General features: G+C 40.7%; 1 protein-coding gene across 1 annotated transcript in view; it reads right to left on the minus strand.

Moving 5' to 3' along the window:
* The window catches only part of LOC139697481 (trithorax group protein osa-like), a 477855-nt gene extending 463905 nt beyond the window's left edge, over positions 1-13950 (minus strand). The window contains exon 1 of the mRNA XM_071596207.1: positions 12776-13950. Coding sequence (XP_071452308.1) covers positions 12776-12811 — 36 coding nt within the window. The 5' untranslated portion in view covers positions 12812-13950. The remainder of the gene's footprint in view (positions 1-12775) is intronic.
* Between the last annotated feature and the right edge of the window lie 625 nt (positions 13951-14575).

The following is a 14575-nucleotide window of genomic DNA, read 5'->3' on the forward strand; positions in this document are numbered from 1 at the left end:
TGAATCTACAGCCAAACAATACCCCACAAGCCACCGTAAGGGTGTGTGACGGGGATCTTAGGTCACCGACCGAGAAACATTAAGCGCCATCAAAACTAACGAATTCATACCAATCCACACCCATAGAGGCGTATATATGAATGCAAAAACCATTTGAACATATACACATGGGAATACATCCACTAGTAATTAACGTACAATGTACATGTACCTATGAATATACCTTTTGTCTGCGCAGCGTTTAATCTTATACTAACCTGTAAATCGAATTTCTTTACTATTTTTATATTGACTTGATTTCTTACCATTATGATTCTTGAATTTCCGGGGAAAGAACAAATATTTGCTACATCTAACTGATGTAATTATACCCCGAAAACCTCCGCGAAAGCATACTCGTATGGCGGGGGAGGAGGGGATTTAGGGCACCAGCCCTAAACCCCCTCCTAAAAAGTAAATTAACTACATTCATTCATATACATAAACAAAATTACACGTACATGTCCATAAACATGATCCAGTTATGGGCAATTTTGAATAAATCATTTAATTTTGCTCTTGAAATGAAAATATTCAGTTGCTTTGGTCCGATTTAGTTATGACTGTGTATTGTACTTTTCTTATACTTAATATATAATTAAGTATTCTATCCGTACCTATATAAATGTGCATTATAAATTTTTTCATCCTCGCTCCAATCATATAAAGAGAAACCCACACGCGCACGGATGAACAACACCAAGATGTTTATCGGATGAACAACACCAAGATGTTCATCCGTAAGTATGCTGGGAAAATGCACAAATCCTGTCTAGAGAACCGCAAAAGATGTATTTATGTCGAAATAATGTTCATTCTAAAAGAAATCCTGTCCGAAATGTGCTCAACCTCCCATTGAATCGCGGACAAACAATACTTTGGTTAATTTCTAGAAACATTTTAAAGAGAGTGTTAGGGACCACCAAAAGACACGCCACATCTTGGTATTCCTAATATGAATAAATGCTTGGTCTATATATCATGCAAAAAAGGAAAAATTTTTTGATGCCTCGAAAAAGTTTCTAAGATTCAACTACCTTAGCTGACAAGTTATTGAAAACCCTCAATATATATTCTTTAGAGTCACTTCCCAGCGAAGAGGCTACATGTAGGTACGCCCTCAATCCCAACGGGAAAGCATTCCAATACCCCCAATAAAATAGAAAAGATCCGTCCTCAGAACAATAACATCTATTGTGCATAAAAATTTCCGAAGGGAACGGAAAGCTTCCAACCATCCGGGGGAAAAGCATTGGACATCCCCGAGCAGAAGGCCATCGATGCATTGTAAATCCTCAAGTCAACGTCTCCGGATAAAGTGGAAGCCTAAGAAAGGGAAGGGAGGATGAAGGCAGTAAAGGCCGATGTCCCCCAAAGAAAAGTGGAATGGGGAGGTAGGTACTCAACCAGGGTTGCCAATTTAGTTAGTTGGTAGTGCGAACGACATTCATCACGTTCCAGACGTCTCCTCAACTAACAGACAATCTCAGAATATAATTTGACCGAATATAATATACGTATGAAGTGGATATTAATATCAGTAATATATTGCACGCGTTTGATAAACGTTGATCCACTCCATCAATAAACGAATGAATGGTGAAGACAGACATTTTGTAGACCCGCAGGCGTTTTATATGTATTTTGGACAGACTTGCTTTCCGAAATCTACACGAATATGTGCATTCCCACGAAAATGAAAAAAACGAAATCTAATTCAATCAAAGAAATCAAATACCTGAGCATTATAACCATTCATTTAATGAGGATAAACCGGTTCATTTTTAATCTGACATGGCTACAGAAAAATCGCGACAAGTTTTTGAGCAAAGTAGAGTATCCTACAGCTACGAGTTATATCCCCTTTTTTTACACATAGATCTTCTTCTGTCGGCATGGCCACGGTGGTTTCGGTGATGGCAGAACGGGTGTCACGGGTTCGATCCCCACCTCCGTGGAACGGGGATTTTCCCCTGATAGTTGTTCTTATATCTCGTTAAAAACCAAATGTTAAATCTAGCTATGGCTCCTGGGTATCAAATAATTAGATAAATAAAATTCTTGATGATTAAACCGTGATTTTTGAAAACTCAAGACCACTTACGAATTGACGGATTCGATAAAGATTCCGCAAAGCTAAGCCATATTCAGAAGAAAACCGTACCATCACTTTTCTAGACCCTACACGAATCTCTTACCTGGCTATATCTTGAACCACTTAGTCCGCACCACACCCTATCTCCAAATTCAACCCCAGGATCCCCCAATCTCAACCATGGCCAATTTGGGAGGCTTTTTATGGATAAGCACCCTGGGTCGAGAGGCTACCTTTTCCCTGCAGGCCCCATTGGCTTGGCACGGTAAACAATAGACACATCCCTCCGAATCCTACCTCTTGACTAAGTGTCCTTCCGAGAGAGGGAAGGACATGACACCGGTATTCACAGTCCTCCCCACCCCCTTGCCATTCCAGTCGCACCCTCGAGGCCAACCACCCACACCCTTCAAAAAATAGCTGCAAGCGATTGAACTCCAAGAGTTCCCCTTGGAGTACTCGCCCCTCCCTTGTACCCCGAACCTTCCTTATCTCGGCAGGGTGGAGTTTAAACCCGAGGGAGGTGTATTGGGGAGTGAACGGAGGGTGCGGAAGGAACTTCCTCAGTAATGGATGCCAAACTTCCCTACTTCCCCCCTCCCCCGCACTATCCGCCGAACCCGGTTGAAAGAAGCGTGGAAAAACCCGTCCCTTAAAGAGACAAACTTAAAAATTATTGGCTGATATGGGAGAGAGACCTGATGAGGAGGCTTCTGCTTCCTTGTGAATGCCATCGCGAAACCCTTTTTCCTCTACAGAGTAAGACCCTGCAAAGCACAATCCCCTGCACAAACAAAAATCAACGCGGAATGCCCCAAAGCGAAATATTTCCTGAGACCCCAGAGCGTGTGGATATGCCATACCCTCATGGAGCGATAAATGAAATATAGAACGATGAAGACAACGCGAGAAGGCTTAAATTAAACCTTGATAATTGAGACGGGACGGGAGTGGATTTTCACCAGTTACGTCGCTCATTCCTCAGCAATCACACCCTTAACAAGAACAAAATAACACCATATGAAATCTTTTTAATAGAGTTTGTCGCAGCGCAACGTCAAAACGTTCCGCCATTTATGCTGGGCTGGTTCGAAAAAATCGAATCTAAGGGAAGAGTAAATATTATTTTTTAATAAAAAAGGCAGAAAAATTGCCTAATAACCTCTTCCTCTTGGCAATACTCGATCTCCACCGGCCCTAATGAAGTAATATTTTGTCCATTTCTCATAAGAGCAGGTGTAAGGTACGAAAAATAGTACTAGGAAAAGGAAGATATAAATTAAATGGCACCCCAAAATCAGTTGCGCTATTAATACCATTCATCGGAAATAATGAATGCGAAATATTTCTAGATATCGAAACATGCATTTAGCGTCAATGATAACTAACTGGTCCATCCATTCAAGTACGACTGGCGGCACCTTGAATTCCGGAGCTTTTCGTGATATTGTTCAAATTGTGAGCAAACATTTTGACTCTATCACATCATAAAACAATTCAATACCTGGAAACAGCAGAGGTAACTCTAATAACTACTTCAAATAGAAACACGACTAATTTGCGAATCCAATGATTGAGTTTGCAATTCACAATCAATTGACATTTAGATCGCTGTGATAATTATACACAAGAAGGCATGAGTAGAAGAGGCTGTTGCAAGCAGTGAAGTAACAACCTTTGGTTAATAATACCTAATGATCAAATGTTATATGAAAGACAAAAAGTTTACCTTTGATGAGAATACTACATAACGACTGTATCTACTGTGACATCTAAGTAAAGATATTTTTACAATTAAATAACCATAAAGATAAAGAAAAATTGAAATATTGATAAAATAATTATAATGAAAAAATAATCTGATGACATAACTGAGAACTACTTCATTCAATCAAACCATTTACGATAAATTATGCCAACCAAGCCAGGGGTCGGAATCGACCGCGCGTTTATAATGAAAATACAAATGATTTGATGACTTTGGCGAACCATATCCAGATTGATCAAAGAGAAAGATCAATACTAATAAACGTACGTACTAATTACCTGTTGCAAAAAATCCTCGCAACAAAATAATTTGCGTTGAATAACACCTATGAAATACTTTTTGGGATTGACATAGCTTTAAAACCGATTTGAAACTGCGATTCCTACACATTTCTGCCTATTAAAATCATTAAAATACATTATTCACACCAAACTGCGAGCGTACATACGTGCGAAAATAATAGTAAATCATACTTATTTCGCACGAATGCCAAAAAGCGAGAATTAACTTAGTGTTGTTAACAAGGATTTAAGTGACAAAGTCTGTGATAGATGGCTAAGATACGAAGAAGTGAATCAAACCGAAAAGCAAGATATTCATTACTCCTAAAGTTAACTTTGAATAAATTAACTTCTTCGATAACTTTTAACAGATCACCATGCAATGGTGCATCAGTATATCACAGAGTTTCAACCGCAAAGAGAAAAATACGCTATATACTAAACTAAAGAAGTTATAAATTATTGCTGTTTTTGGACCAATCCCAAATAAATAAATTCTGAGCGATGGCAGACAGAACCTCACATTTACTCGTTACGTTGTACAGGAAAAAAAGAGCTGCTTGGTAAGAATTTTATAATGGACAAATATAAACTCTCAGATAACACAAATGAGCATTAGGTTTCGTACTACAAGAGTCTAATCGCAACATTTTGTGACGATTTAAAGGAAGATCCAAAAGTATTTTGGACATAAATTCGGGATAAAACGGTGGGATCGCTAAACGATTGTAAGAGTATTCATCTACATCTACATAGTACCCCGAAAGCTGACACAAGGGCGTGTGGCAATGTGACATCTAGCAATCCATTGCAGAAATATACGCAAGGGGGCGATTCCTAACCAGGTATGAATTCATTATCCCCTTCGCAGCCAAGTGGATACCTTGTGAGCAACTCCAAGCAAGTGAGGGAGGTGATGTTTAATATCAGGGTCGATGGTGTAAAGGAAGACATTACAAAATGGAGTTTTGGGTGACAATTTGTTTAGGTAACCATTTTAAGGTTAAATATTTCTAGCTAGAAATTGCCAGACCCCATTCAGAGTAGGCATGTGGATATAGATATTTAACGAGAAAACATTAATTTTTGATATCTTCAAGGTACTAGGGTACCCCAAATACGTCAAGTAATATCAATATATAATTAAAATTTCTTAATATTATGACTGCATACCGGAGTAATAAGTTATTAATGAAAAAGACTTGGTTAAATAAACTTTAAAAATGTAAGATGCTCTAGTTCAATCGATTATTCGGAGTCACACTTATAGTTTCCGTTAGGAAAAATGATATACGAGGGTCATCCGGAAAGTAGTACCCGTTCGTGCCGCATGAAGTGCTGACGACGCGAGTAGCCGCTGGACGAGGTCAGATAGCTTCAGTGGCTTGTCTGCCTTCTCTGAGCCAAGTTGCGTGACGCTAGCATTACCTGTGTTGTTTCTGTGATTGTTTACAATGTTTACAAAAATTGAGAACGCCGCCAGTTGTGAAGTGAGGGCAGTGATTAAATTCCTCAATGCAAGAAACGTTCGCCCATGTGATATTCATCGCCAATTAAAGGAGGTGTATGGAGACAATGTAATGGACGAGTCGTCTGTTCGGCGGTGGTGTCGCAACTTCAACATGGGGAGGGGGAACACACACGACGATGAGCGTTCGGGGAGACCGTCTGTCATTACAGACCAACTGGTGAGCTCAGTTGACGAATTCGTGAGGAACGATCGGCGCGTCACAATTGATGACATCTGTGAGCATTTTCCCAATGTTTCTCGAACAATTGTTCATGAAATTGTTAAACACCATCTGCATTATGCAAAAATTTGTGCAAGATGGGTCCCTCGCGTATCTCAATGAGCTGGCGGCGAAGGACTATGCAGCAGGAATACAGAAACTTGTCACACGTTATGACAAATGCCTTAATTTGCTTGGAGATTATGTTGAGAAGTAGTTTAAAGTATCCTCTTTCAAATAAAATTTTTTATGTTTGTTAATATTTACTTTTGTGTCTTTATTTCACGAACGGGCACTACTTTCCGGATGACCCTCGTAAATGCAAAGAAAATATTAAAGAACTAATACATTTAAAGCCCCTGTTTCGATCAAGTAACTCTTGATACTATCATCTCTAAGGTTCTTACTTTTAATTTAGTCTCTCCCTTATTTCTAACACATTTCCAAATGCGCTTGCACTCGCAGCAGACATTGAGAGGTCTATTTAATGCGTTAGTCCTACAGGAAAATAAACATCTTGACCAATAAGTATTTCATTCCATGATAAATAACAGAACATATGAGTTCGGAAGGATAAGTTAATAAACACTCTAATTATATTGAAAATCGGAAGTAAAATTAACGAAGTATTAGGTAATATTCATCCAAATACAGATGAACCACTTATTAAATCGATCATTGGAGAAAATACACTCTAAAATTTGAGAAGAAAGGACTACGGAAATATTTTCACACTCATTAGAATCTTATTTCGGTATTTTTCCTTCATTATGAATAGGCATCAGAATCCTGCGTGTGAGCGAAACCTAGAAGAACAAGTCTATTCCTGTTACATTCCTTATGTCAAAGCCAATAATTAAGGATACCGCACTGCCATAGTTTTAACTATGAATGCCATTTATTTCATTTAATGCCATTCACCATTTAACACAATCATTTGTAATTTAATATTATTTCCCACTTTCATTTGACATCGTTTTCCGAAACAATATCGTGAATTTTTAAGATTTCGCAGATCATAGTTAAGGTATATCTGTTATTCTATACTAAAGCAAAACATCAGACATCCTAATTCAAAATCGGTACCACGAATCTTTGGTCGAGGCTTTTTCCGCTGGTGGGCAAGCGTGTAGGAACAAGTGTTAGGACATCAACCCTAAATTTTGTTAGCCATATTTAAAAGGGTGAAGCTGATTAATGGAATGGTAACTCAGAAGTCACGATTCTTTAGGCAATTAAATAGTTGGTATTGATTTATCGAAGAGTTACGGTATTGAATATCAAACTTTAAGCATATTTGTTTCCTCGTAATACCAAATAGTCCGAATCCACGGGTAAACGTATGATACGTGTGGTTTATTTCAAACGCGGATACCTGAAAACACTATCCACCTTCTACACCATCCACATCATTGAAACTTTCCTGGAACTCTTTAATCCACCCCAGAGGCCCGTTTCTCCATCTTAAATTTCAACATCAAATGGAAATGGCAGTAAAGCTAGGTAACGGCTCAATAAAAACAGTCGCAAGAGGGGCTCACCGCGTACAGTAATCAGTTTTTCAGCTCAGCAATCAATCTTTGTGGGCCAATTACATTAGCAGTAGTTTTTCCTGTCTTGGTTAACAACTATCGAGGAGAAGAGATAAAAGTGATAGGAGTGGGCCGCATTGTCTCTGGACACTTGCTATGTAATATCCAAACGTTAAAAGGGGAAAAAAGGAGAGAGCCGCGAGGATAGAGCGAGCGGGAGGTGATCACTTCGTGGGGCGGCGAGCAGATTTCGACTCCCATGAAAGTAAATGCAATCCGATGTACAATTCGATGATATATAATTTAAAAAGCAGATACAGTTTAAAAAAGAAAAACGGCTGCTCATATTCGACTTGGGCCGAAAAGAAGAGTGTTTGCATGGGGGTGGGTTGTAAGGGTTTTTGAATGAATGCCTATCATGTGTTGTTTGTGGATTGTATACATTTTTGGCTTTTGCATACGAATTTTTTCATTACGAGTGGTCCCCTAATAGCCCCCCCCCCCCGCCACACGACTTTGAGGTGGCTTGCAAGGTATTAAGTGGAGGTAGATGTAGAAGAAAAACATAAACATTATCACGCGCATTTTACGCTAAAAACTGAATCCTGGGTCGGGAGTCATTAGAAGTGCATAGATTGCATGAAATATTACACACATGAAAATCAATCGAGGTTAACTTTAATTCGGACGCATTGATTATTGTCCCGCATGGCATTGGCAGACGAAACGGCGAAAGTTTGGGTGTAATTGGCTAGGAAGAAGATCGATTTGAGGAATCACCTCGCAAAATTCGTGGCAACAATAACGGGGTATAATACGTAACGCAATCATAACTATACGAAAATAAAATTGTACAGAATACTAATTATATCCAAATAATCAAATTAATATTGGCTAGTAACCTAACAACCCCTGCCGCACACCCTTGAATCGGCTTGTAGGTTGAGATGCAGCAAGATGATGAAGAAATATTTTCTCAACTCAAATTAGTTACTGAAAGGGTGTTTATGATTATGCCACTACTCTAGTTTTTCCGAACACGTTGACAACATTTATGTTTACAGTTCTGAAATTCGTCTGCACGTATTACTTATGCTTCGATAAACATGCACTTTTCATTAATGGCTACAGCATTAAGATGTGGAAAGTTGTCGGAAAAAGGATTTTTAATTACAAACAATAACTTCAGGCCTACTTTTCTACGGCAATGTTTTCCATAGTTTAAAAACAATAATTCTTCCGAGAGCCTTTGCATGGAGTCACTACGAGTTGTGGAACAAAATAATAAATAAAAATTGGGGAAAAAGTAATAAAAACATAAACATCAATGAATTATCTGGTTTATGAAATGTCAACAGAACTTACTCACGGACGCGTTTAAGCATGAGAAAATTGTCTGCACACCATCAGACAGGCAGATGACTTTAGGAAATAATGCGCAAAACATTGGCACATGAGATGCTGATTAGATCGGTTCAAAACCTTAATTAATTTAACGTTTGTTTTTACTATTTTTCTTAACAAAAAAGCTTTTAAAATTAATTAGGAAGATTCACCTTCGGTGACAATTACAGGTGTTCCATTCGCTGAATGGCGAAGTCCACAGAGGCTCTACTCTACATATTAACATTAGAAAAATTGACATAAGCCTCGAAAACTGCGATAAAATATACTAGAAAAAAACCAATACGATTTGAGTCTCAATAAATTCGTCATTATTCTCTAAAAATACGAAATAGTTTTAGACATCTAATACAGACAAGACAGTTCTCCTGGAAGTTTACAAAAATCGCGCCAAAAAATGGAATTAGGCTCAAACAAAACATCTCCTTGGTTAGCTTTAAATTTGCTCAGAAAATCGTAATTTAAATATCATTTCATCAAGAATAATATAATCACGTAGCAATAACAAATAGATATTGAAGAGATCAATGTAATCCGATTCCTCGTCCAAAATATTCGATGAGCGGTAGATTGGCGCCCAGGAAAGCCAAATGAAATAATGGCTTTGAGAATGATGCTTGACTAAATGTAGTATCTCACTAGTGCATACGTATTTCACTTTACAATATGATCATCATCAACTGTTTTGCATTCAATAAGGTGAGATGACCATAAGAGTCGTCAAAATTTGTTATACTATCAGCCGTGTACACACAGAACGCAACCAACTCATGACCTTACATTTAAGCCTTCTTCGATCCCTTATCGACGGATACCTACATATAATATCTTTTCTGAAAAGACAGGATTCTTGAAATTTTCCCGCCTCGACATCAAGGCAAATGAAGTTTATCGACACAATACCTCGCAATGCGCGTGATGCAGAAAGAGAGCATTTTTCAAATGCCTCAAATCACAAATGAATGAATTAGCCAAAAGAAGCGCGGAATTAAAGGATAACGCAAGCACTGAAAAGCACTTGCTCAAATGTCACCTAGTTGTTGGACAAACGCAGCTTGTTTGTATTTGCATCACCCTTACTCGTACCAATAAGTGATTTCTACTTGATGAAAGCGATAGAATAATTTTTAGTGGTCTCTATCTTGCCTAACTTACATTATTTTGCAACTTCTGCATACCTTTCCATTCTAACATTGAGAACCTCTATTGACCTAATGATGTAAACATTCAATCGCAAATATTGAAAACAAAATATCCAAAGCCAGTCATTAAATATTCATAAAATATTCCGTGCAAACCTGGGCTGACTAGCAAGCATCACGAGGCAATTTAATCTTAGAGCAAGCAGAGAGAGAAAAAAAGCACAGTACAACAATAAAAAAAGTGATCGGGAAGTCGTCACAATCTCTTAAAATAAATGAGGTGGCAGCTAGTAAATCATATAGGTACACCGGAACTAGAATAAATGTTAGAGCCAAACATTACTCGAGCAGATACCCGCGCTCACCGGCTAACTAGAAGTTGAAGAGTTAAATCCCGCCCTGAACCCATAACGCTGATGAGATTTGTTTTAACCGCCTTTCATGGTAAATTACATCAGCCCGGCATCAAACTTCCTGCAACTACGAAAATCATGTGCATAGAAATTTCTTACCATTATAAATAATATACCAAAACAGTCGAAATTGCATCTTGTATATATGGGGGCGTAGTGATTATTAGGGAAATCGACGAAAGTATTAATAGGTGTTTCTGTTATTAAATACAAGGCCAATCAGATATAAGTAGCGCTTAAAGAGTAGCAATTTTATCATTTCGCAATCAAAAATACCAAATCTTATGATCACTATTAACCAATTTGATTACTAGGCAAATAAGAGAGAGCCCCAGCATTTCATCGATCAGTAGTCTCCGTCTGGTAGGCATAGTACGTGATGTAAGTTTTCGGTCAGAATTGTGACGACTGTCGATTATTCGAAACATGAGCAATCTGAATGATCATTTTAAATTTACGTTGTCTTTCCTTTACTCTCTTCGAACATTTAAATTCCGTGATAACTGTCCAAACTACACCAAAACCTCGCATATCCCGTGATATCCTATTAAAATGCATGAGTGCTAAAAATACTATTAAAAGGCATCAGTGCGGTTCCTTGCAGACGCGATGGCCATATGTATCCGGATCTAGCCCAGGCACATTGCACCGTAATTATCTTAATTACAATTTTTTTACGGGTTGATATTTCATAAGCGCTGAAAATTCAATCACTATGGCGGCGATACCTACTTCACTTACAAATTATAAAAATAAAACTCACCGCACACAATTCACATAAATACACACTCAAATTCAAAATACATTAAAAGTCAACTAAGCGAAATAATAACTTGTGATTCAATCAATGAACGCCTTGAAGAAGTGGTATAGATAAAGAAACAAAAAGCGACAATGAGCGAAGCGCGGTCGTTGGAGTCAGCCCGCATCGGCAGTTGACGTCGTGAATGGCCGGCGAATTCTCGCCGCGAGTGCCCCTCTCTTAAGCTAACTTCAATCGTCAACATATTGAGCAGCCAAGGAGAGCTGGGTTTGAAGGGAATCATTTAGCATTATTTTTCTGTCGCTTTAGATGTGAACACTATCACTGTTTCCCCATGAAATGTTGAAGAAATTTATGAAAAATCACGAATAACTTATGGATACACTAACTGTACTAATACAACCGGAGGTAAGAGCAAGACATTGGCCGTTCTAAGATGCTTTTCAAAGGAGCGTGATCATAATAGGTTGCTTCTGAAACTGAATAAATAATAAATCTTAATCTACAGACGATATAATAATAATAATAAAACTTCATCTACAGACGATAAAATACCGAAATAAAGAAATGGGAGCCTCACAAATTGCTAATGGCCTAACAGCCCTCGCCCACCAGTCCATGCGGCTGTTCGCAGGGAAGTGTAATGAATTTAAATACACACTCGATTCTCCTTCGTGTGAGTAATTAGGGATCATTACAAAAGTTAAAATATCCCATCATTTGTGATTAGCCATTTCATCTTGGTTTCCATTTTGTGACTCTTCATAAAACAAATCCTAACAGCCTAAAAAATACTGTATTTAAGGATGGAATTATAACTACTAATGCCACATGCCGGCGGTCTGTGGTGTAAAAACTATGGGTACATATGTATACGCCACTATTACTGCAGACCTACTGTGCGTGTCCTCAAGCGCATGAAATGTATTTAGTAATGAAGCTTACAACAATCTAATCTCTCCACTAGTAAAACTTTGTAGCGGTAGATATTACATACTTTTGCAAGCTTAGTTACGCATTTTTATCAGCCGGCTACCTGTTTTTTGTTAGTGGAATCCTTATCTCGACTTGAAAAACTTTCGGGGAGGCAATGCATTGAAAAAAATGTAATCTTGAATTCATTGCGTGAGTAATGAGTTACGAGAGCGCCAGTCCGGTGGTACTGTTGTTTGGGGAAAGGGGAGGCGCTTCGTAGTTATCTGGAAAATGCCACATAAAAAATCGCGACTCGTTATGGACTGTATGGTCCTATCTGGCTGCACATGCATCCGGAACACAAGAAATTGTAATACGCGACGGAGGCGGAGAGGTAGTTGGCGGGCGACTTTAACTCCACGTGTCTGAAGCGTCCTGACGCTCGAGTATAGGTACGCAGAGAAGCACGTGCTCCGTCACCAAGCAAGCAAGCTAGCCACTTTCCTGAGACCCAGAACAGGTAACACACGGGAAAATAATTACTAAGAGAAAAAACCCAACAATCAAATTAGAAAAAAAGATTCAGGATGAATCCCGGGAGATGTGAATGAGCGAGGACGAAGAGTAGAATCCATGCGAGATAGGACAAATAATAATAACAACAAAGAATGAAAAAAACATTCGTCAACTCACCAGTCCCCCCCCTCCGTCCATGTCGTCACTGTCCATCTGGTAGAGGGGAACAGGTTCTCTGTTTTTGACCCGAATTTTGGCTGCTTAAGTGAACACCGAAAAAAAACTTCACACTTCCTCCTCTTTTTTTTTCTCCCAACGCTCGCGCCGGCGCTCACTCGCGAGATGGGATACGTGTGTTTGTTAGGGTTGGTGGTCGACAGACAGTCCACTCAGTTCCAAGACGAGACTAGGGGAAGAATATTTCTATATTTCCCACAGGGAAACGGGGAAGAAGAAATGGAATCGGGAAAGAGGCGCCGGTCAGCCAGGGGCTAGGAGTCGGAAACTTCACTAAGCGGCGACGAACGAAACCGCCGACTCGCAACTCCCCCACAGAAGTAAAAAGTTACCCTGAGTTCCTCTCCTCTTCCAGGCAAAGCTTGAAGAGCGCAGTGGCGAGGAGCCGGGCGACTTGATCCGATGCGGTGCTCAGTTATGGCCACGCCTATCGATCGAACCCGGGACTGCTGGATGCGTCGGCGGCGGAGAACAGTGCACGACGGCGGGAAGGAGCGGGAGAGAGTCAGTCATAACAAACGAGCCACGCATCCGTGAAAGGGCGCTCGTCCGGCCGGCGAGGAACAACAATTTCCCCCGGGCAATGGATCTCTACACGGTGTTGCACGCATGTGGTTGTATGATTTAATGGAAAAACATCACCAACACGGATCACACACGGGTGGAGGTGAAAATGGGAAAGGGGTGGGGAGGAATCTACGGAGCGTCCGGTAGAAATATTTTTTTCAACCTTCCCCCTCCTTCGAAAGGAGGCGGCCAACCCCCTCTATTCACGTGCACAAGTACACACACACGGACACAACACACCGAAAACTTCTCTCTCCGTTTTCCCCCTTTCAAACACGCTGCTCGTGCCTCTCGGTGTAAGCTGTTCCTTCTCCACCCCACCCGAGCGTATCAATGAGGCAGCGAGGCCGGCTTGCAGGGTGCGAGAGAACCGGTGGAGAGGGAGCGGAGGGGAACGTGAGGGAGGGAGGAGAACGAGAATAAAAGGACAGCGGAGGCTCTGTTTTGCAGCGGAGGGGAATGGAAAGGCGAGAGAGGGGGGAGATGAGGGTAGTCTGTGAATAAGGGAGAGGGTCGGAGGAGGTTCTACATTCGGGCGAGGGAGAGAGAGAGAAAGAGGGAATGAAAGAAGGATAGAGAATGCGTGCGTGTTGTAGATTCCGTCCACAGGACGCGCCCCCTATTCTCCAATCAAATCACGACTGGGCGGAGTCAAATAGGCCAGGCCCCGAATGCTGCGGCAAGAGAGAGAGAGCGCGAGTGAGCTTTTCACTTTTTTTCTCCTTCGCTAAGTCTCACACACAAACCTGCCGCTTCCTTTTTTTCTCCTCTCTTACACTGTATCTTGCTCTCTCTCACTCCCTCCCCCGCCAACGGCACCCTCCTTTCCCCACCCCTGCTCGGAGAGCGGATCCAGCCAATGGGGAGGGTTCTTTGGAGGGCCTTGCGCGGAGCGTGTGATGTGGAAGGGATGGAATCGGCGGGAAAAGGGGAGGGTTGGCCGCGAACGGCAAGGAAATACAACGGTTAGGGAGAGCGGCGGGGGGGATCGAGGAGGGAGGGAGAGTCGGGGAGATATCAAATGGGAACGGCGGGGATGGATCGGAGGGGGAGGAGCAGAGCAGGTGCCAAGGCGGGGAGGTGGCCAATTGGAGGGAAGCTGGGTGGGTTGTGATGGACGAGGGGAGAAGGGAATGAGAGGGGGAAGGGGGACGTGGAGCGGCGGCGAGCTGA

Source organism: Hetaerina americana, unplaced genomic scaffold (genome assembly GCF_022747635.1).
Source record: "Hetaerina americana unplaced genomic scaffold, ioHetAmer1.1.p SCAF_1, whole genome shotgun sequence".
Taxonomy (NCBI): Eukaryota; Metazoa; Arthropoda; class Insecta; order Odonata; family Calopterygidae; genus Hetaerina; species Hetaerina americana.